This window comes from Sturnus vulgaris, chromosome 11 (assembly GCF_052056855.1).
Source record: "Sturnus vulgaris isolate bStuVul1 chromosome 11, bStuVul1.hap1, whole genome shotgun sequence".
Classification (NCBI taxonomy): Eukaryota; Metazoa; Chordata; class Aves; order Passeriformes; family Sturnidae; genus Sturnus; species Sturnus vulgaris.
The window spans coordinates 22,537,885-22,562,406 of NC_142253.1; the positions used below are offsets into that span (position 1 = coordinate 22,537,885).

Below are 24,522 nucleotides of genomic sequence, written 5' to 3' on the forward strand. Positions count from 1 at the left end.
GCCTGGTTTACCTTTACTAAAAGCTTTTCATTTCCTTTGAGTTATTTCTGAAGACATGTTTCACCACTAACTTGAGCTGGAAACTGAGAGCTGCTTTCTTGTTTCAGTGCATACCCAGGCTCCTCAGCACAGCAGAAATCTCAGGACATCTGATGGCCTCAGCACAAAGCTGCTTTGTGCAGCCCACCCGAGGGGATGGCATGATAGGCCCTGCTGCAGGGAAAGCTTTGCACACCATGGCACAGCTCCACGCCAGATCTGCTCCCAGGAAAACTCTCCTCTGGCACAGAGGCAGCAGCTCCCCCCACAGCCTTCCCAAATGGGCAGAAATCCTGGACCTCAACTCTCAGTCAGTGCTACCTATAGACACAGTTTTATGACTTTGTTTGCAGCTCCTTAACCAGGGTTTAGCTCATGATTTAACAGGGCCTCTTACTTAGATTACCCAGGAATTTTAAGAGTTTTGTTAAAACCTTTGTGAAAAAAAATCAAGTTAAACATATCAGCCATTTTCAAATCCTCTCAAAGAATCAAAGGAGGTTAAAGAACTGCAATGTGCAGCTGGTTGATTTGTGCTGGTTTGGCTCTATGGAGCTATCTTTCTTTCAAGCCTTGTGTAACTGTCCTTAACTGTACTTACAATTATTTTCCTGAATGGACAGTAATGCTCTCTACAGTGAGGCACACCACGTAAAAGCAAAGCAAATAATTTCTTGGTATCATTACGACAACATGATAGCATAAGCATGTATTTTGTGCCCTGAGCAGTGTCAGAACAAACTAACTCGGAGCACTGACCAAAGATGCCCTTTCCTACTGCTTTTGACAGATTTATTTTAAAAAAGAAAGAAAAAAGAAGAGAAAATCTATTGCAGGATAGTCAGATAAACTGACAGGCAGGCTTTGTATGTACTTTGTATAGAATGGGTTAAGTTTCCTTTAATAAATTGGAGCCATTTCAATAACAACAATAGAATCCTAGATGTTGGTTTCCAACAATTCATCCCATATAATAGTACAATTACATTTGGCATTATTTTCTCTATGACTTGGATGAACACCATCTAAAGGCAGGGTGTTGGGAAAATTTACATTATGAGCTCACCTTCAGACTTTTCCCTAAGGTTACAAAAACAAATTTAAATTCCTGGAAAGCCACACTGATCACTGATGTCTCAGTGAACATGGAATAAATATCTAATTTATTTTTCTAATGGCCTTGCTGCTCTGCCAGAACAGAACCGGATGGATCTTTTTACATGCCAGCTCATACACATACCTCTTATTTTATCCAATTATATTATATATATTAGATGCTTTTAAGACCCCACCAAAATTAATAAAGATGCACTTGACTACATATAGTCTGAAAAACAGTTAAGAACACTTTAAAAAAAAAAAAAAAAGATTTTTGGAACCAGGATGTTGAAGTCCATCTTGATGTCTAAACTGTGTGGTCTTCGAACTTACCAATGGATCTGATGTAAAGGTCTCAAAGATGAAGTTTTCTGGAGCTTTAATTCAGATTTCTTTAATACATTAAGACAAAAATTATTTAGAACATATATATGATCAGAAATTGGCATCTCTCAAATTGGGACAGTTGGAAATCTCTACAATATTTTCAGACCGGTGGTTTTGAAAACAGCCCTAGTTTTAAACTTTTCACCCTCATGCCAGGAGTGCTACGTTTGGGAGAAATCTGTTTCTAGGAGGTAAATGACGGAGCAGTAGCAATTAAGTACATCAGAGCAGTTTTAATTCTCACATTTTGCATTTCTCCTGACAGCTGTTCTTTAGTGTCTATGCTCAAGGTATTAATGTCTCGCTTCCTATACAGCCAGCACCATTGCAGAAGCATCTGCCAGGGAAATCCGCAATGTTACTTACCAAGAAGGAGATTAACCATAATTGTTGACAATAATACCTGCCAATATTTACACCATAACACAACCAAGGCTTATACCATAACATAAAGATCGTGGCTGGGGCATAGTGCAGCCAGGCTAAGGAGTCCATATATAGATTTCTTTCTCATCTTCCTCATTCATCTTTATACACCACTGATATTTTAAAAATGCAGCATTTCTAAGCTAGGCTGAAATATTTTCCTTTCTTAAAAATGTGAAAGTGTTAATTTCTGTCTTGGTCATTTTCTTTTTAACCTTTTCAAAATTGCTGTTCTGTATTTTGAGTCTATAGTTGCAATGCTTTTATAAAGGTCCTGAGACTGCCCAGTGTTGTGGTGTAAGTATCCATTTCTCTTAAACACTACCATTAGAGTTTCTCTTCTGAAATAAAAAACAAGTGCCTAGAGAGGCAGCACACAACAGCATCCAAACCACAGCTGCCCTGGACTCAGCATTAGGGCATTTCCTGTCTCTGTCATTGATTACCTCTGGTTTGTATATTAATCCTGCAGAAGACAATGGCAGAGAGAAGGATAAATTCATATCTCAAAGCTCCTGTCTACATAGGAAGTCAGAAAAATGGTTTGGTGGTGCTCAAGAAGGAAATCCTCAGAAGGGACTAATGACTTCCCCTTGAATTATAACCCTTTTACAATCCATCACACTGATTTAGGGCCTCATAGTTTGCCCTCCTGGCAGCCACCACACTGCAGTGATTCTTTACAGTCCTACAGCAGAGACAGCCCTAGTCCAAAAAATTAAATTCTGCCTGCATGCATGCCTTGAGCCCAGCCTTCCCTGGGCCTGTGGAGGCTGGCAGTGAATAAGAGCACAGGTGTGCAGATGCAGGCACCTGGAGCCTCCTCCAAGCACAGGATGTAGCTCGTGTTTAGTCACTGCAAGGTCCGTTAGGAACCAGACCCAGTACTGAACTTGCATTTAGCAGTGCTTCATCCTGAAGCAGCTGATTCCAAAGCAAATCTGGGGCTTCTGTGGTTGCACCCAGTTGTTCTATCACAATGGGATTGGACAAGACAGCACTGCTGGATTTTCCCTTTAAGGCTTACTCTCTTTACCATGCCTGGCTTGCCAATGTTTTGAGGCAGCAACTTTTCCTCCTTCTACCCTCAGACATTTCAGTCACCCAGCTTCAACGAAGACCCACAGCTTAGAATGACTTTCCTCCTCCAGCAGACAGGTAAAATTCTTTTCTGAAATGAAAGAATGTGGTTTTGCCTAATAAAGTGTAGCAGCGTAGCTGTCAGAGCACACTGATAACACCTTTCCCAACAGCAGGGGTTCAGACCTGTGCCCCAAAAACTCTAACCAAGGCTTTGTTGCTGTCAGGGTCAGGGCTCTCTGCCTTTCACACTGCAGTCATGTCACTTCCCCTGAAAATATTTGCTGGATCAGCAAGAGTGATTTTGGATTGGCTTTTCCTTTGCTCCCCAAAGCATCACTGAGCAGCTCCATGCTGGGCTGAGACCCTAACCTTCTTGCACTTCTGAGCATAACCCCAAATTTTTATCTAGAACTATCAACTTCCCTCCTCTAAGGCCTATGATTTAATGTAAGTTGCATCTTCACCCTGTAGACCAGAGGGACCTCAGTCTTATCAATACAATCTGGACATCCCTGGGGTGGATGGAGAACAGTTCCACCCTCAGAATCTCAGGGAGGTGAGTTAACCAGGGTTCAGCTTTCAGGCAGATTCAGCAGCAGGATGCTCAGTGAAAGGATTTCTTTAGGTAGGAGCACAACTATTGACTTTAATCTCCAACTAGATAGGGGGTTTTAAAATCACATTTACAGATCTAAACCCCTGTGGTAAATCTGTGGGTAATTTCCTCCACACCTCAGTATTTCAGTAACACTGGACTGATCTTCGACTCTTTTACATGAGTAATGGGAGCATTAAACAGAGATGTTGGCAGCAGAGTTTGGCAATGGCAGAAACTGTCACAGCAGAGTCAAAAAAGTAAAATGCGCATCTTAATGGGGCAATTATCCTAAACTTACAGTCCATGTAAGTTTCTACAAATCTTCTATGAAAACAGATAGGAATTAATTATAACAAATACCCTGTAAATACAAAGATGTTTATATACTCATGGGCTATATAACTTACATTATTATATTCTTGATACCTTTTGTATTTATTTTCTGTACTATTAATTCCATGATCACTATACTCTAAGTCAAAGAAAATTAATCACAACTAGTGCAATCATCAAGATTTAATAAAATACAAGAGTCACTCAGCAAGTAAGAGCAGAAAAGCCAACAACAGGAAATAATTGCAAGTATAAGCATCTAGTGAAGTGAAAACACAGCAAGAGTGCTAATAAACTAGTGGTGTTGGAATTCGTTTTACACACTGCATCAAATATTTGGTGAAAAAAAGGAAGACAAAGCCAGATGGCGCTGCTCTCATCAGGCAACAGGTCTTGCAAGAAAAAGCCCTTATGTATATAGGCGTTTTTGGAGATAGGAAGCAGAAGAGAGAAACATTTGTAATATCTTTCTGATAGTCTGCCAGTAAAACACCAGAAGATTTGTATTTTTACAGACAGCCCTCAGCATAACTGCAGAGGGGAATGCAGACCACAGGCAGAATTAATGTTTACAGGTTCTGCTGAGGCCACTCGGTACTTCCAGGTAAAAACAGATTTTAAAATTTCCTAATGCATCATATTTAACGGTGTCAGTCCAGTCTTTTCTATAGGCTGAGTGTTCACCACATCCCAAAGCTGTCAAGTTCTTTTAATGTCAGCTTTAAAAGCAATACCAAGGACTTCATCCAAGCCAACTGTCCTCTGGTTCGACGACAAGCTGCAGGGCAAACTGTGAGTGGTGCTGCGTGAAATTCAAGCGAAATTATCACAATAGTGATTTCTGGCCTTGAAATTCCATCTGGGCTTGAATTTCCTCTTACTATTTTAAACTGTGTGCCAGTAATAAACAGTAATCTGTGTTTGGTACTTGGTTGGTCTATCACAAATGAACAAATGAAAAGTTATACTGCCAAATTTCTAGCTTTCCAAAAAGCTTCTGTCTATGAACCCGACAAAAGAAAGCATGAAAGGGATGTAAATTTCTATTTGTAAATTAATATATTGGAATGCTGTCATGCAAAGAAACTACCAAAAAATGCTTAAAGGCCAATGAGCAGGAACCAGCCCTAAGTCACCGCGTCTGACCTCACAGCTTACTCTGCTTGAGCAAAATGTTAGGCTAGCTGACCTCCTGATGTTTCTTTCAACCTAATACCTCCAGAGAATCTAGCAAAAACTTCCAGAAATTCTGGAAAAAACAACCTTAACTAGGAACTCTTTCTAGAAAACAAAACCCGCCCCATTGCTTGCACACTCCAGACATGTGGGCTCACATGTTGCACACATCAGTCACACACATAAGCCTATTTTGCAGTATTTACGTGCACATGCAATGCACATAAACCTATCCCATTGCACACTGTGGAACCTGAACTCAGTCTTGAGAGAGCACAAAACCCCCAAAAGGGATCAGGCCCTACAGCCCTGCACACAGACACAATCCTTCTGCTGCACAGCAGCTCTAAAACCTTGGCTGATGCTGTAAAACTGAGATAGCTGGCAAACATCACCTGTATTTTTTGGTTGTTGTTTTGCTTGTTTGTTTGTTGTTTGGGTTTTTTGTTGTTTTTGGGGTTGTTTTTTAGGGGGGGGTGTTGTTGTTTTGTTTTGTTTTTTTTTAATAGTAATTCTAACAAAAGACACAACAAATGGGGAGGGGCTGCACCTTGGGAATGAGGGCTGCTTCCTTAATGCCTTTCAGACCATTGCAGGGCAGGTACTTGGGCTCTCAGGAGCCTCAGTACTGCTGTCACCTGTGGAGCTGGTGCTCTACCTTCTGGGGAAATTGTTTCTTTTTCTTTCTTCCTCTCTCTCTGTATATCTTGGAAGCTGGGAACTACCCCTGAGAGCATAAGTCCTGATACAAAAGAACCCTTTGAACTCATTTATTTCCCTTCTCCTTTCCTCTTTTTTTTTTTTTTCTTTTGTTGGACGCATTTCAATAGCACACATTCTATGAACTACATTTGGGACTAATTCCATACACAAAGACCTTTTCATTTAACTAGATTAGTCTTTTCATTGAATCACCAACAGTAGCTCTAGGGCCTGATTCTTCTTATTTACCTGATTGCTGACAAGCTATGCGAGGACATAAAATTCAGATTCACACCTGTAATGAGACCTGGCATTTTAAACAGGTGCATTCTTTACTCTGGTTTACAGATAACCTCCTTCCACTCCCTCTTCTAGACTACTGCTGCACCTCTGCACAATCCTGAAAAGTACATTAGGCTTGATTTTTCTTTGAATTCCTTGTTTTGTGGTATAGTACTGCAAATGGGTCATCTCTGACCTATCACTGCCTGTACATTTGATGAAAAAAGTTTAAATTCACCTTGCAAAAGTAAACATTAAATACCAGATCTTAGACACAGACGTATTTAAATCATTCTCCATCTATTTGATATAATAAAATCTATAAAAAGGATTTAATGATAGCAAGAAAATTATGTTGGCTAGAATGAAACAATGACAATACAGTTTGGGAATATAAATGCAACTGATTCTTAATCTCATTCATTACCTAGATGAAGATTCAGTACTATCCTGGGGTACAATGCAAAAATGTGTATTCTATCACCATCTGTTAAAATGTAGGAGGGGTGGTAATCCTTATCTCTGTGGGAGATATCCTCTGCTGATGTGCCATCTGATAAGATCGGGGGATGATCATCGTTATCTTTTCACAACCCATCCTTCCTCTAGAAGTTATAGTCTGTTAATAGGCCATTAAGTCCTATTGTGTGACTGATAAGATTACATCATCCCACTGGGAGATGCCCCAGCCAGGGGCAGGAGCCAAGCCTTTCCTACCTAGATAAAAAACTGGGGTTTGGGACGCGAAGACAGACCTTTCTACTGGATCCCAGAGGAAAGTCGGACCATTTCCACATCATCGCTGGATCTTCGGAGGAAAACTGCACCTTCTACAGGAGCACTGCTTCAACGGAACCACATCTGTCATCCAGGAGGACTGCAGCCACCATTTATACGGACTGCTACCAACACCCTGACTGACAGGGTGTCAGGCTGTATTTCTGACTGTGTCGGTGGTTGGTTTTTTTATATTATTGCATGTATTTTATTTTTTCTCTTTTCTCCTATTAAATTGTATTACTGACTTGGAGTCTCACACTGGTTTTACTTTCAAACCAACACAAGTACCTCTGAAGTGAACTACCACTACATCCTTTAAAAATGCACCATCACCTCCTAAACAACGTGTTATTTGTGTATTTTGTAACGAACAGCTAAGTTATGCAGCTTCAGGCACACACAAATGTGATTTTCTGAGCAAGACACTTTACCAGCTAAGAGAAATCATTAACATACATCACCGTTTTATAAAAGACAATGCTCAAACCCAGCAGAACTTTTAGACCAGGCAGCCCTACAGTTCAAATTATTCTGGAGCATTTCATAGTGCTGTACTTTCCAATTGTTTCCACATTTAGGATCATTCTGGGCCTGTCACATACTCACCAGAGTTATTTTGAGGAAAAAAACCCCCACAAAATGGTTAGTAATTACTAACAGCTTGAGAATCCAATAGACTGGAAATTCCTTTCACAGCTAAGATGCAAAGATGCAGAGCAGTGGGGGTTTTGTCGTTTTCAATATTGTCATCTAGATTTCAATGGCTATTCTGACAGTTGTCCCAAGGACTGTCTGTGCACCATCCAGTAACAGGTCTGCAAAACACTCACCAGAACCCCTGACTCAGACTCCTGGGATAACACTTGTAGGCTCTTGTCTTGTAATTAACACGCAAACAAGATCTACCTACCACAGAGTGTTGTCTCGTTGTTCCATGGCTGCAGACTGATCACACCACCAGTCTGCCTCTCTCTGACCACGATTTGAGTCTGAGGCTATTTCCACATAGGGAGCATAGGGTCTTTTCCATAAGCAGCAAAAGATTTTTTTCAGGTTCAACCCACATAACTAATTCAAAGCCTGGATAACAGGAAATTTTATTGTTAAAAAAATTATACTGGACTGACAAATGTGAAGTTTCAACAAAGAACTACTGTTTCAGACCGTATGTCTCTCAAACACAAATTCAGCTGTTTCCCAGTTCGACTGAAATTATACCTATTTCCTACAGGATTAAGAACAGGTGCTACTCTCTGGTGTCCTTAGCACATGATTATGCAGCACACAGGGAGTATCGCTCAGCACTGTCACTATCACGTCCGAAGAGCATACCTCTCATTTCTAGGAATAAGGGCAGAATAATTTCACCAGAGCACATCAAACCTTTACAACTGCCCAACAAGGTTCTTAAATGCAGTTGCAAGGAGGTACAGAAGATGAAAAAGTGGTCATTAAAAGTATAGCAGTATCTCTGAACACTGGATACTTGCAACCAGAGAGGGTTCTGACCAGGTTGTCCTGGGATCAAAATTAACAATTATGGTTCATGCATATTTAATGACTATTAAACGAACAGGTAATATATCTGATAAAGGCTGGCCTAGCTGAGTGTATTACTCAAGTTTAGCTATCACAAATCCCAAAGGTAAGGAAAGCAATGTGCCTTTTTAATCCTTGTACTTGTTAAGAACTGTGTAGTTTATACACATGCACCTTTGCTGTCTTAATACACTATTTCTTCCATTTTCTATGGACTATAACAACAAACTTTATTGTTCTCTCCAAACTAGCGTTTCCTAGCCCACTGCACTAACAAATATTCAGAAACATTTTCAGTGCAGATGAGCAGTTCAGGCTTTAGAAGAGATTACATGTGGTCATATAAAACCCAATTACTTACATTTATTTTTCACATTTCTGCTCTTGCTGGCAGTTGTTTCTATGCATCTGAGTGTTCCTCTGACGTCCCATCACCAACTAACCTACATGTTGTTTGGTTTTGTACATCCTCCTTGTCACAGCACAGGTGGGAAAATAAACATAGGGAGACAAAAATATATAGGACAATGAGGTGAAAAAAAAAAAGATAATGATACCGAAGCCCTAAAAACACTGATCAGAGAGCTATTAAAAATCAAATTCTATCCTTCCCCTTTCTCAAGACAGATTTCTGAAATTTTTTTTTGCATCCACTACCATTTCCCTACATACAGAATCACACGCAGTGTGATTCCTGACCAACACTGGGAACTGGGGCTCAACCCAGGCTGCCCGCGCCTGGCCCGGAGGCCCGAGGCCGGGGGCAGACTCCACCAGCGCTGCCGCGCTCCGCTGGGCTCGGCCCTTCGCGGAAACCACCGCCGGCGGGCGGGCGGGGAGAGGAGGCGGGGAAAAGCGGGGGAAGAGCCGAGGAAGGCAGCCCCGGCGGCGGAGGCGGGCCCAGGGCGCCGTGCGGGGAGGCCGGGCCAGATCCGGGGACCGCTGCCCCGAGGGGAACCTTTCCCTCCTGCCCCGCCCGGGACAGCAGCGGCCCGGGCGGCTGCCATGGACTCCGGCAGCGAGACCCACGAGCTCAACGGGACGGCGGAGGGCACGGAGTCCGCGGCCGAGGAGCAGGTTAGAGCCGTGTGGGGTCCGGGCCCCGCTGCCTTCTCGGCGCTTTGGCAATCCCGGGGCCGGGGGCTCTGTTAGGCGCGGTGGTGGTCGGTACTGCTCGGGGTTTTTTGCTGGCTTTCTACCTGTATTCCGCGCCGTTCCGGCGGCGAAGCCGCTGCGGGTCCGTGTGCCCGGGCAGGCCGGGCAGAGCATCCAGGCAGCTCCCGGCTCCTACATCTGTCTCCAGGGCCCTCCTCCCCCGGGACCCGCCAGCAGCTTGCTGCACCTGCGGGGCTTTGCCCGCCCGGCTGGCTCGGGACAGATACCCACGCAGAATAAGCAATTACAAAACTAAGAGGAATTGCTGAAGTGGTTGCGCCTTTATGGTTAATTTCCATGCAGTAATCAAAGAAAAGCAAGAATACCGAGCTTTTTCCTTCTCTCATGTCAAAACATACCAGACATCCTCACTGGGAAGTATTCATCCCACATGCTTTTTAAATATAAAGGATATTTGCAGAGCATGCCACTTATCTGTTAAAAACAGACATGTAAAAGAGTATCTTTTATCTTGTTTTGGAAAGGACTAAACTCTAAAGGCAGCTCTTACTCCAGCCTAAGTCTCTGGCACACAGAAACTGTACTAAAACCTCTTCTATGTCACTGGTAAAACGTTCTGGTTTCAGACAGACTGCGCTGATGGTGTAGCACATCTGTCCTTCCTCCATCCCTCCCTCCCTGCCAAACCCTTGGAGTCATGAATATCAAACCAAGAAAAATAAAAACCTGGTTTCAATAAATCCTGGAAGTCCTGCCTAAAGTGAATCAAGGCTGGGATATGCAGGTCAAACTGATGATCTGGAGTGGTTTCCTCTAAACCTTTGACTTCTCAGCAGCTCTCTCATTTTCTTGATGCAGCTTTCTGATTGCATCACGAGTACTCTTGATGGGGTCTTTTTCCCAATGTGGTCTCCTCCAAGATTTTTTCTGCAACTTTCCTGTTTTACTTCATCTTCAGTTGCAAGCAACCCTCACTTACATCTTTCCCATCAAAACTCAAGTTCTCAGTGAGTGCCATATAAAGAATAAGCACTGACACATGCTGTTCCATTGTTTTAAATGTATACAGTGGCACTTCAGTGAACTTCATAAACACTTTTCTAATTTTCTCACACACACACAATGTATATGCAAGGTAGAACCGATGGGGACAGATATTTCACAAACCCATCTCTGAATAGAAGATATCTTAAAAATCTGTCAGTGCTCACAATTCACAGAAACAAAAGAACACCCCAGCTCAGCAGCCACGTAAACCTGGAGAGACCATCTGCAGGTGCCTGAATCTTCCATATTGGAGTCAAAAGTGTGTCTGCTTTGAGGAGTGCTCACAGGTATCAGAACATGGGCCACCCTGGTTTCCTTCCTACCCATCCCAGCATCTGTCCTCTCCTCAAAACAGACTCTGTTGAGACAGACATCTTCACTACAGACCACTGCCTTCTCATACAGAAGAGCTGACATGAAATGCAGGTGTAGTAGTTACCTTCAAAGCAAACAGATTAAAAAAAGATCAGTTAAGCTCTAGGTAGTTCTGAAGAAGTGGTCACACAGTGGTTTGATGAGGTTTATTTCTATTCCAACATTCATTTGCATACGTATTTTAGCAGCTATCAGGCTTTAGAAACAAGAAATTCCTTGTTTCTGGGATTGGATTGGCGTGGCACACATCACTGACTAATGTGTGTAATTACACCTGGCAGAAGTATCTTGTCTCTTCTTCGAAGGATCTGTTCATACAAATACCGAATGTAACTATTTTTTGATCCATCTAGTTGCTTTCCTTGTTTGTGGTCTGTATTGAAACACTCCATCCACCATGTTGTAAAATCTAGTTTAGTGTTTCCAAGATAACAGTATGTGCTAGATGAAGGAGTTAAAGAAGAGCTATGAAAAAGGTGAATAAGCAGTGGATAGTAGAAATAAACAGCTTTACACATGTTATTCTTAAAAATGTGTTGAAGTCTGTATATTAATTCAGAAGTAATTTGGAACATAAAAGTAATTTGAAACTAGGCAGTTTCTTGGCATCGTACTGCAAGTATCCAGCGTGGAAGAACTTGAAATTATTTTGCTGCTTATAGTCTGAAATTGTATGTTCTTATTACTCATATCAAACTGAATTTGGAGTATTCAATGTACTCCAAATATTGATACTATTGGTGATAAGTTTTTGCTTGCATGTTTTTTAAAAAGCTAGAGTAAACAGTGTGTTAACCACAAAAAATATTCCACAACCCAGTTGTGAGAAATAGTATTGTAAAACCAAATGACTGGAATGAGTAGTAATAATCAAGGCAGAAAAAATTATACAGGGGCAAACTTCTATTTAAATAGCTGTGTGAACAAGTTTAAGTTACTCCTTCATTTCACAAAGTTAGTCATGAGGTGTGCTGATTATTTTAAACTAATTTAATACTTAGAAATATTCTAGCTGGATCGTGGAACCAATACAGCCTTAGGAAAACACTGCTTGGCCCTCAGCAGACTGTACTTTTTCCGTTTTTAATATTAACTTTTTCAGCTCTCAGGAGTCAACATGATTACCACATTTTTTTTTTCTTATTGTAGTCATACTTGCATTTTCTCTTTGTATAAAAGTGATTCTTCTTAAGCACAGGGGTTTGAAGCTGCTAGAAAATCATGGTATCTATGAAATACAAGCACATGCTGAATTTTTCGCTTTTTAAAAAAATTTTATTTGCCTGCAACCACAGCATGTCAAGATGTGATTGCAGAGTTCTCACAAACCAGATAGTGTTACACTGGGTTGGTACTTGGTTGAACATATCCCCCCTCTCCTCAAAATAACGTTTCCATGGAAAATGAAACTGATGATTCATTCCAGAGCCAGGGGTAGGGGTTTTTCTCCCTTGAGTCAGTGCTAAGCTAAACAAGTGATCTAATGTTTTTCTGAAGGAAAAACCACTGAATATCTTCTGAGGAGGTGCACAAAGGATCCATTAGAGATAAGGAGACCACGAGGATGGTGAAGGGCCTGGAAGGGAAGCCTCGGTCTGTTCCACTGGAGGAGGCTGAGGGGAGACTCACTGGGGTCAACAACTTCCTCTGAGGGGCAGAGGAGGGGCACTGGTCATTATTATGTAGCAAGTTTCCATTGTTTTATAAGTCAGACTTATTCCTAAACACAAGAGTTTCAGGAAGCTTGCTCTATGGCATTACAAACCCAGAGGTCATTCTGGTCCATTTGCATTTTGAATCAATGTTGCGGGACCATAATATTGCATTAATAAATAACCCCAATTAGAAAGAAAACTGCTCTAATCCTTACAGTAACAATTTACTGTATGTAGAAAAGATCCTTTATTGTTTTCAAGTATTTCCATTTTCAGTGCTGTTTCCTTCCTGTTGGATCACTAGCTGTGATTCATGAAACTCAGCACCTAAGGACATTTGCTTCAGAGCCACTTGTATTTGCTTTTTAATAAATGAGGCCAGTAAATCCTTCCTGTATTTCAAAGGAACTCGGTTCTTCTGGGTGTAGCAGTGAAGTGAAGCAGGGCCGAAGTCTGTACTAACACAGGAGACTGTGAACCAGTACTATACAATCTTTGAGTGAAGGTTCCATCTTAGAGAAACAAAAACGTGCCCATTTAGGACATGGCATTGTAGCTTTATCTTTGCAGAATGCAGTGCTCTGGGCAAGCAGACAGCCCCTGCTTCTGTGAGGAGACCCAGAGTGGTGCTGCCTGTGGGGACAGCACCATGTCACTGGGAACATCAGCTCTTCCATGGGACTCGGTCACAGATGGAGCAAGAGGGAGATGATTTTCACTCCTGTCCTTCGTCTAACTGTGCACAGACAAGCAGGGCAGGTTGTTGTGCTGAGAGGCTGAAGCTTTGCAGCACCAGGGACCTGAAGGCAGGCAGGGAATACTGCAAGGAATGCAAAATCCGAGCTTCACCTGGCTCTTACACACATGTGAGCATACGTGCTGGCTTTGCTCAGACTCCTTTAGAGATGTGAACACAAGGGCTTAGCTTGTCTCTGACAAAGAATTTGAATGTTGAATGTGTGTGAGGAGGTATTTTGGTTGCCCTGAGACTGAAGCAGGTCATGTGCAAGGCATACTGCTCTTTTGCCAAATGACAGCTGCAGGAAAAGCCTTCCTTTACATGCATCCTAGAAAATCTCCAGACATTCCACTGTCCCTGTCCACGGCCCTGTGAGCGTTCACAGCACAGGGAGTGTTTGGTGCTGTGTGCTGCACACGTTGCTGAATGCCTGGAATCTCCCTGAAACCATAAAGCTGCATAACCAAATTCTATCATTTCTGTTGTACAGACTGTCACTCTCCTGAGCAACATCTCTTCTTTCATTGCCTGTCTGTATATTGCTGTGTAACACGGTCTGATCTTAAAAAAGTGCCCATGTAGTACTGACTGCATCAGCTTCAATACCTCTGGCAGTGACCTTCAGCTTGCTCCCAGAAGACAAGGCTAATATGCTCTTTTTTTGTTTTTCTGTTTATGGTTTTTCAGCATCAGTCAGGAGACATGAAGTGAATGTTTTCATGGGGTTTTTATGATTGCAGGTCATTTTTCCTGGTGAAGGCAAGATCACAGGCTGAGAAAAAGCTCTGACATTTGCTGCTGTCCTGTGACAAATTACACTCCGTCAAATATTCAGGCTTGTGATGGATGACAACGTGTCTGATGAAAATAGGTCAAGTTTGGTGTTTAAATGCCCTGGAAAAACTGGCAATGTCTACATGAATGTCTACCCTATTTAAAAGGAGGCTTTTAGGTCAGGACTGTGGCAAGCCTGGCTTGGGAGTTGATCATGTTTAGTGCTGCAGAGTTGATCATGTTTAGTGCTGCTGAGGAGAGTAATTAGAGGGTGTCTTCTGCATTTGAACTAACTTGCAAAGCCAGACTTCTTTCACAGAATTTTCTGGCAAGGAGGAAGACATTTGGGCAGTTAAAAAGTCCCTAAGAAGTAGGTTTAAAGAAGTCAGCTAGAATAAGCTTACTTTTCATATGTTTTTCTATTATTCTTGAAGTCTAGAAGTAAGAGCAGCAAGAATGAAATTCCTAACCTGTTCAGAGACAGCAGGATAGAGGATCACTTACTCTTCCGTTCCTCATGAAGTTGGGCAGCTAAATTGAACCTAGTTACCCTAAGCTGCATCTAATCCATGGAGAAACGGGCACTTCTGGGAGACAAGCAGTCAAACTTCAAGTTAGGTCACATAAATCATCATCAGGAAACACTCATATATTCATCCCATTGGGTTAATTAGCCCTAGGTTTGCCCTGCAGTTGGTTTTTATTTTCCTGTTTGTTTGCAGAGCAATTAAAAAACCCAAACAAATGAAAAACAACCCCAAACCAAAAACAGTTGATGTGAAAATGAGGGAAAGAAGATTCCCTTGTAATTGGGCAATTCTTGGCAACAACAGGTCATAGAGAGTTGGGTAGAAAAACATCTGTCTATGGGTGTATGGATGGTCCTGGACAGTGGCATGGCAGAGGAAGGAGTAGCAAGGAAAGGAGGGCAAGCAAAGCTCACACAGTAGCCAACTTCACATCAGTCCTATTTTAAGGACTCATGAGTAATGAAGGAACTTTTTGGATGTGTGATGAGAGAAAGTTAATTTAATAAATATATGTATTTTTAAGTCTGCCTTCAGGAGTAAGTTAGTCACAGCAGCCTGTTGTTTGCTGGGCCATGTTGCAGTGGTTTTTCCCTCCCAACTTTTTCTCAATGCAAATTTTTCAGCCTTTCCAGTCTCTTCTTTTCACAAGGCAGAAACATACTGACTGTTTAGACTGATCCTATAGGCAAGCTGGAAAAAGTGCAAAAGGCAGTAGAGGCAGGCATTGTTTTCTGCTCTCCTCTCGAGGATGGGGGTAACAGTGGGAAAGCTGCATAGAAATCTCAGCACTGCTGTGGCTCTGCTTATATGACCACATAAATCATTTGGTGGGCCAAGTGATGTCTCACTCTCGAGCAGTTAAGAGATGTGAATAACCATTTTCCTCTCTGGTGGCTCCAGCGCAGAACGTGGCAGTGGTTCCAAAGGAACAGACCCATCAACATCAACCACTACGCCAACAAGAAGAGCGCAGCCGAGAGCATGCTGGACATCGCCCTGCTGATGGCCAACGCCTCCCAGCTCAAAGCTGTCATGGAGCAAGGGCCCTCCTTTTCCTTCTACGTCCCCCTAATCATTCTCATCAGCCTGTCGCTCACCCTGCAAGTTATGGTGGGGGTGCTCCTCATATTCCTTGGTAGGTAGCAACAGCAAGAACCACTGACTTGTATGTTTCTTATAGGACACAGCCTATAAGTTGGTAAATAAACACACCTTTTGCTTTTAAAGAGCTTTTACCTCAGAACCGATTCAGATTAGAATCATAGAATCATTTAGGTTGGAAAAGACCTCTAAGATCATCTAGTCCAAAAGTTAACCCAGCACTGCCCTGTTCATCACTAAACCATGTACATAAACATCACAATTGCATGTCTGTTAATTATCTCCAGAGGTGTTGACTCAACCGCTTCCCTGGGCAGGCTGTTCCAATGCTTGACAGCCTTGACAGTGAAGAAATTTTTCCTAATATCCAAAAATACATATTTTCTCTTGAAACCATAGGAATACTGCAACAAAGGGAGGAAGGCCAATTTTATGTGAAATCTTCAATTTTTGTCGACTTCCTCCTACTCATTTGCCCATACTATGACTATTTTTTTCTCCAGAAAGCCTGAGCAGGAAGGGAAATTATGAAATGTCATAGAAGAAGCATCAGTAGGCCAGATAGGATAATGCAGTCTATCCAGTTTCATAATAATGTTTTTGGCAAGACCTGTTACTTAATCTTATGACTGAAATATATTTTTTCCATATCAGTCATATAAGAAAATGTTGTGAATGTGGAACTCCGAAAGGGAAGTGAAAGTCAAAATGTCCATTATCATGTTGGTGTGGCTTGTTGTCTTTAGCTTGGCTTTGTTGCAATCAAACTGCATCTACCATTGCCCACCTGGAATGAATGACACCACCACTGGTAGGAAACAGCTGTGGATCATTTTTGCTTGTGATATGGGATCATTTATTTTCAGTGTTTCTCAAATCTCACCCTTTACCTCAGTGGGACTAGATAACTGACCTTGGGCTTAATGTAAATGGAAAGTTCACACATGGTATTTAATGAGTTATGAGTCCCACCTTTGACATCCCCGTCAATCTTTCTGTGTTCTGCTCTCATCACAGCTGACAAAACAATGTTCGCTTCAAGGAGAAAGTTCCTAGGGATCCAGGGTACACATGGCTTGTCATAGTCACAGTTCATGTAGCTTCTTTCTTTCTTACAAAAGAGATGGAATACAGCTGTTTCTACGTTTGTTAGAGTTGGTGCAATAGCAGAACCCAGGTCTTGGCTCAGAGGAGATTCCAGAAGGGGACTGAAAAAAAACCAACCTGATGATGCTGGGAGGTGTGGGAAGCGAGTAATGGAAAAATCAGCAAAATACTTTTATGTTTCTCGGTTGAAGGCATCTCCCTTGGTGTTTCATCAGACTTTGAGGCTATAAACAAGATCTCTGTCTTTCTGTTGGGCAATGATTTCTCAGTATATGCTGAGATACTACTTCTTAATGCTTGTTTCTGCAAGACACTGCTAAAATGGTTTAAATTGCTGTCATTTTTATCTTTGTCACATTGAGGGTGACAGAGCCCTTGGCTTATGGTGATGCAATCTTGGGACAGTGTTGTCCTGCTGAGGTCAAAGACAGAAAGAAGACAAGAAATAGGACACGAAGGTATGAAGATATAGGCATCAGAGCAATAACTTGCTTTTCACAATATATATTTTATAGTTTTGGCTGTTAGGAATTGTTTGCCTCTGTCCAGCCATGAAATTCTGTCTCTTTAAGCTCTCATATGGCCAAACAAAAGTCTGTGCCACCATCCAGCTTCTTTCCTTGAGTCAGGGTTTTATCCCGGGAGCTACCAGTTCTCACAGTTTCTACTAGGTATTAAAAGCTTTTCCTCCTTCTGAAGAGCCTTTCACGAAAACACTGTGAGAAATGTTAAGCAAACTTGTCCTTGGAAGTGATTTGGTGACCTTAGATTTTTGGAATAAAAGTAAAGAATGTCTTAAAATAGTTTCAGTGGCATGAAATCATAGTAATCCACTGTAATAAAATACTTAAAGAATAACTGTTCTTAAGAACATTTTCACAAACACCCTCATCTTAAGTGCTGTAATTACAAAGGTAGGATTACTCTGATTCTGCTTCAAAATTTAGAGCTCTTCCTAAACTGACAAGTATTACTTGTCTTGTCTCACCCTCCTTTGGACAAAGGGACAGCTCTGAAAGTTTCGGTTTGCCTTTCAGCATGATTGCTTTTAACTCACATAACAGGTCAGGCCATTATCGCCTTTCCATTTTAACCCAACTGTCTCAAATATTCCTATTCCGTGTTTTAGAATTAATGATCCATTTCATTTATTCTTCATTCCCATGGCAGTACTGGAGTCCTTCCAGGTCAGGTTGAGATGCAGGCATCCACATGCCCCCATATGCTTTACAGATGTGTCAACTCCTTTTAGGGTTAAAGTACTACTGAACTTAAATTTTTTCATGCCTGCACAGGTATGCAGTAGCTTCTCAGGGCAGTTCCCCCACACTGTTCTTCAGTGCTTTGCCTGGCCTGTGATATTTGACTACATTGCTTTAGCAAACAGAACTTGAGCATGCACCCTGAATTCCTTGAAACCAAAACAGTATTATTAGGGACCCCAGGTGAACCTGGCTGTTAGCACTTCAGCATCACGAGTGTGTTTGTGACCACTTAGCTGCTTCAACAACAAGGGGTATTTGTTCAGTGGGTCACTGCTGCAGTATGGAACAGGGTGATAATGGTACAAGCAAATAACAAGATTTATTTTGTGTGATAGAGTCATAGCTGTATGTCTATGTATGTGTCCATCAGAAGAAGCTCTAGGTTTTATGTTGCTGTAAAAACTTGTCTAGTATAAACTTTCTCTCATATGTTGTGCACATGCAGACACAAGCTCCAGTGATTTATGCTCTGAGAACTTGGAGTCTTAATAGACAAAACCCATTCTCCAAACATGTTCCAGAATTCCTCACTCCACCAGCATCAAAGGAGTGTAGCCAAGGGTCTGAGCTGCAGGGTCCTTGCTACCAGAGACAGGAAACTCTTGGGCTTTCAGTGGGCATGATAGTATTTGGTCAAAGTTGGACCTGATGATCTTGGAGGTCTTTTCCAGCCTGAATGATTCTATGATGCCAGGCAAGTGCCCCAGGGTTCTCACTGTGTTAAACCAAACCTATTATCAGCCCAATGTAACTAATTTGTATGCTATCACGAGGCCTGGAATCAAAGCTTACACTATATTAATGCTATCTCCCTTGTGTGAGCCTCCTTCACTCCCTTTAGCAGTTCAACCAAAAAACAGCTGCAAGAAACAAAGGAAAATGTTTATACAGTGGATGCTTTCTGTGAAAAGGACTGCAGCTACATTGCTCTGACATCTCCCTCTGTTTAACAGATAGAGACCCTTGCTTTCTAAAAACAGAATCAGAGCAAAAGCAGGGAGTATGAGGGAATAGAAGCTGTGGAAGGGCACCAGTACAGAAAAAAATCCAGCACTGGCAATGAGATTTGTAGCATTTTAACTAGGAAATTTAACTTCATCCTGCCAGGGCTTCAAGCTTCATGTGTTCAAGACTGAAATAATTTTCAAATGCTTAAAAGTCTGCAACAAAGCTAGGCTTCAAAACATCAAGAACTCGAAAGATTTCTTGTGATGTTAGTGCATCCATTAGTTCCCATGTGTCTCCACAGAGATTAGATGCTAATTACTGGAAGTTAATAGGCTCCTTGTGGTTACAGACCGTCCCCTTAGCACTTTCACTGACACTGCAGAATCTGCCTTCCCTTTTAAATATGACTGATCTAAATAGGTTAGCAGAAGATAAATTCTTTAACTGCAGCAGTATGAAACCTTTTATTCTGGATTTTGAAATATACATATCATTAAACATTTTTTTCCTTTCTCTTTGAAGTAAAATATGACCTTAACAACCCTGCAAAACATGGAAAGCTGAATTTCCTCAACAACCTTGCAACTGGACTAGTATTCATTATAGTAGTTGTGAATATTTTTATCACTGCCTTTGGAGTGCAGAAACCAGTTGCTGAGTCAGCATCAAGACAGTAAGGACCAGGTGAGTGTGGTCTCCTGCAGCATGAGGTAGCAGGGCACAGCATCCAGGAATGCAGGGCACACTGGGGCACTTTAGAAACAGCCACAGGCTGATCTGTACTGTCCAAATTCTTGCAAATACCTGAGTTCACTTCCCATTAGAGCAAAAACAGAAGCTACTGGGAACTGGTAAGTTATTACAGTGTGTTTGTGAATGTGGAGTTCAAAAGTTGACGGCAGCACGTGTCACCCATAGGAAGTGTAAGGATTGTCCTGGCCTAGCCACTCCTTTTCCTTACTGCTGACTGAGACAATAAGGGAAATAATGTTCTGCCTTCTCCAAATGCCTCTCCTTTTTAAAAGGAAGGTTTGCACCCAGTCTGTTACTTAACACTGAAGACAATCTATTTCCAAGTAGCTAGGGCTGGTAAATCGGACATGTAACACTGCACGTGCTGGAGCCTCTCAGTTCCTGTGCTGGCTGCAGATCGTGTGGCTCCTCTGTCCTCAGGACAGGGCTTTGCTCTGTGGGAGGCTCAACCCACAAAGATGAGCACTGTCACTTCACATGTGGCCATTTAGGACAATGTTGTTGCTCTACCTACACTTTCAGCTTTGTTCTTTGCTTACACAGAAGGATAAATATAGGAATTGTGGGGATCAAACTGAGTATCTTCCTAGCATCATAGCTATGATGAGCAGTTTGGGAGGAGATAAACCTAAATTGTAGGCTTCTAACACAAGAAACACCGTGGTCATCATCTGCCTTTAAAATAGCACTGCTAAGTCTATGTGTGCCAGCATTGCTCTGGCTCTTAGTCTCCCAGATCTCAGCCCAGGGTTAGAGACTTGCTGAAGAAGGAATGACTGGGCTGACCGGCCATGGTGCACTCTGTGCTACACGGACAGCCTGTGCATGTAACATTACTGCTTCTGGCAAACTTCTACAGGAAACCCTTTCTCTATGAAAAAGAGAGGTTAAGGTTAAACCATTAACCTGTAGATGAACAGTACAACAGAAATATGTGACAAGAGTGGGAGTCAAACAAAAATTTATCATCAGACGAAACAGCATGGGGGGAAATCAGTGCAAAAACTTACTAGGAAGATGAAAACTACATTAATTTATCTCAGGGTGTGGGTGGAATTTTCTGCTTTAACAAAAACGTGAAATTCTGGCAGTGAAACAAGATTGTTTTATTGCATTTTCTTGCCATAGTCGCTACAAACAGACTAATAAATATTTAATTTTAACAGCGAAGAGCACATAGATTATCTGAGCTCTTATCAGAAATACAGGTAGAATGTTGATTTCAGCAGTACATGTTAAAGCAGTACTGAAGCACTAACCCCAAAATTACATTGGCAAAGCTGGGAGAACTGCGTGAAGGATCACTGGAATTTTAGCTGCCTTCACAGGACAAAACATGCACAATACCTGGGACAGAGGCGGAGACAAGGATCTGAAATAGGCAAAGGAAGCTCAGAACAGAGCCAGCAGCTGTGGGCTCCTGCCTCCATGCTCTCACACATGCAGTTTCCTAATTAAACAGCCAGATGTGGTGTCCAGAACGTCTTTTTTGCTGCAGATTTGTTAAATGTGAAACTTCTGTATTGCTTTGGAACATTGCAGCTGTTTTTTGCTCATTTGTACCCATTGCCCTTGCTGAAAACATCTGATCATCTCAGTGTATCTTGAAAAATAAGTGTTTTTTAATCTGTTGCCACAGTCTCCTCAAAACCGTGAGAGAAGTGGGTGGCCACCATTTTCTGGCTTCACCTTTACTATTATGCCCCCTTTTACACAGAAAACTTAATTCCCCCTTTAAAGCAAATGTGTCATTTACTGTAATTCCTGTATCACTAAAATATCAATGTCTTTGTGTTTCAGAGGCCTGGAGCATTCATTTTAGATGCCATTTGCAGCTGAGCCAGCTACACTGGACATAGTGGGAAGGAAAAACAATTTGAAGAAGCTGAACACACCAAGCAGCTTTCTTAAGCTTCCAACACACTTGTATACCTGAAATTTTCCCATGTCTTAATATATAACTGTTTGGCATCTCAGAAAAGGTTGATATTCCCCCAAGGATACTGTTTTTCTGGAATACTGGCATTTCAATTTCTGAAGAAATTTAATTTTTTTTTCAGAGAAGTACCATAAACTCATGAAACAAGGAAATATCATCTGGTAGCACTTCACAGGACTTTTCTTTTTAAATGCCTTTGGTTTTTGTGGCAATTTGTCATTTCCACCATTGTAAGAAATGTCAGGCCTTTGATTCTGACATGGTTACATTTTCCTTTATTTCACAGCTTAGCACCAACTCCTTGTACTCTGTAGCCCAGCAGAGCTCTTCTCTTGCAGCACGTTAAGGTAGCTATGCCTTGTTTTTCTTTTTTTTTCCACTCTAGCTAAAGCAAAGATGAGACAAAGAGAAACAAGCAGCATTCTGTTCACAGGTAATCATTTGTATTCTTTCTTCTGGACACACTTGAAATTTCCTGTCCTTCATGCACAGACACAAATAACCTAATCGTTAATGGTTTCTTTCCATGAACTGCTATTCTGTGTATTCTGTGCATTATATGTATTTATTTGATTCACTGAGTTGTTTGGATTCAAGAGACTTTAAAGGACATCAAGTCCCACCCCTGCCACGGGCAGGGGCACCTCCCACTGTCCCAGGCTGCTCCAAGCCCCAGTGTCCAGCCTGGCCTTGGGCACTGCCAGGGAACCAGGGGCAGCCACAGCTGCTCTGGGCACCCTGTGCCAGGGCCTCCACACCCTCATTGTAAACAGTTCCTTCTTATATCAAATTTCTGGAAACTCTGCCACCTTTTCTAGGCTCAGCTGGTAAACTGGAAGATCCAGGTTGAACTTCACCTGCTAAACTGGTACCAAGTACCTGTCAGCAGCAATTCAAATGGCAAAATGAACTGAGTTTATCTCTCTAGTTTCCTCTCCCCCTTCCCATCATTGATTGTTGCAATTTTGTTACTTTTATGAGTTAATGGCTAAAAGCAAAACCAATCTTTAAATTTTTATTTTAAAATATATATATAGAGATAAAATTATCTTCAAGGCTCTTACCTGCTGGCTCAGGGACTTACACTTTTTATAAATACACTATTGCTAGTAATGGTGTAGGTTCCAAGAATTTCTTCAGCAAAAATATTTTAGTCATTTTATTTCCAAAGTATCATACCTGCAAACATAAAAATTTGAGTTTTCTAGGTTGCACTTATATGTAGATGCAGATTTGTATTAATCAATTTTCTTAGCATCAATTTTCAAATGCTCACTTCTACATAAGAATAGAAGATTGACTTCATGTGTCTCATCTCATTTACAGTTTTTATTACTGACCTTTCTCTTTGGTTATGTCTCTAAGCCAGACTTTTATGTATGTTCTGTAAGAATTACTAATGGAAAACAAATCAAACTTGTGTGATTAGTAACGGAATAGACATGCTTTTTTAATTTTCTAATTTGTCTTATGTTGCTTCATTTCCATTGTAGCATGTATTTAACCAGTATCCAGTAAGCAGTGATTAAATTGTGTGTGCTGTACTAATTTAACCATAGGTCAGACCAAGTTCTGAATGAGGCACACAGGACAACTTCCTGTATTTATTTTTTACAAACCATCAACTGCTGTAAGACTCTTCATGCCCTCATGAGGACTCATGGCTGTCATGCTTCTGGTGCTGCTTCCCATGTCTTTTATTGTGATTAAGTAAGATTTGCAAAACATTCTCAGACATGAAATCTGTATTTTAAGTCTCTGAAGCCTTCAGAGTTCATGTATTTTTTAGCAGACAGAAGCATCTTCAAGTTGGTTTCAAGTATAAATAATTTAATCACAGGATTATTATTCTTTTAAGTCAGGTGCTGCTTTAAAGTCCTGGCAAGTATATCTGAGGGGCAGCTAACAAATATGTCAGTTTGATTCATTCTCGGACTTGTACTTTGGTTTGCTGTGCTTTTTCAGAGTTCTTTGTTGGTGGCAAATAACTCTTTTAGAAAGAGATCATCCGTAATGAAGCAAGATGAGTTTTCCAGTCTGTGTGGGGAACAGTTCATGCCAGGTCAGCCACTTGCTCCTATTTCATAAGCTCTGAGCAGGGTGAACACTGCTTATGGTCCTTCTCATTAGTCCCTTCAGCATCCAGAACAGCCTGGGCTGGGATTTTCAGCCTAGCTGTACTTACTGAAGCAGGTGACAACAGCCATATTTACTGGAACTGACTCCTAAGTGTTTGTCTTCTAAACCAGGTCACTGCTGGAGCTTATTCTGATGCTGAGTCTTACATAAAATAGGCTGAAGCAGAAAGCACCATCCTGGTTTCTGTATCCCCTCAACCACCATTTAGGTGTTTTAACAACTTCGGTACCCACAGTGAGGTTGCAGATGGCATTAAGGTTGCTGGGAGTATTGATCTGCTGTCAGGCAGGAAGGTTCCATAGTTTATCTGGAGAGGCTGGGTCCAAGGCCAGTGGTCTGAGATTGAACAAGGCCAAGTGCCAGGTCCTGTCCTTGGATCACAACGGCCCCTGCAGCTCCAGGCTGAGCCAGAGGGACTGGAAAGGGCCCGGCAGGAAAGGCCCTGGGGGTGCTGGTGGCAGTGGCTGAACAGGAGTCCAGGTGGGCAAGAAGGACCAGGACAGTGCCCATCCCCTGTGCTGGCACTGCTGAGACCCTACCTCGAATCATGGGGTCAGTTTTGGGCCCCTCACAACAAGAAAGTGCTTGAGG

General features: G+C 41.8%; 1 protein-coding gene and 1 long non-coding RNA gene across 3 annotated transcripts in view; one reads left to right on the forward strand and one right to left on the reverse strand.

Moving 5' to 3' along the window:
• Positions 1 to 9,291, reverse strand: part of LOC148222540 (uncharacterized) — a 33,762-nt gene extending 24,471 nt beyond the window's left edge. The window contains exons 1-2 of one of the 2 annotated variants that reach the window (XR_015806148.1): positions 8,805 to 9,290; positions 7,815 to 7,984 (exon numbers count right to left, since the gene is read on the reverse strand). This is a non-coding gene — a long non-coding RNA (uncharacterized LOC148222540). Of the gene's footprint in view, positions 1 to 7,814; positions 7,985 to 8,804 lie in introns of both variants that reach the window. The other variant, XR_015806147.1, reaches the window with a different exon arrangement.
• A 35-nt stretch (positions 9,292 to 9,326) lies between these two features.
• Positions 9,327 to 23,254, forward strand: NINJ1 (ninjurin 1). Its single transcript, XM_014891449.2, has 4 exons — positions 9,327 to 9,520; positions 15,580 to 15,814; positions 19,623 to 19,784; positions 21,654 to 23,254. The coding sequence occupies exons 1-3, from the start codon at positions 9,449 to 9,451 to the stop codon at positions 19,775 to 19,777; spliced, it is 462 nt and encodes a 153-aa protein (XP_014746935.1). The 5' UTR covers positions 9,327 to 9,448; the 3' UTR covers positions 19,778 to 19,784; positions 21,654 to 23,254.
• The last annotated feature ends 1,268 nt before the right edge of the window (positions 23,255 to 24,522 follow it).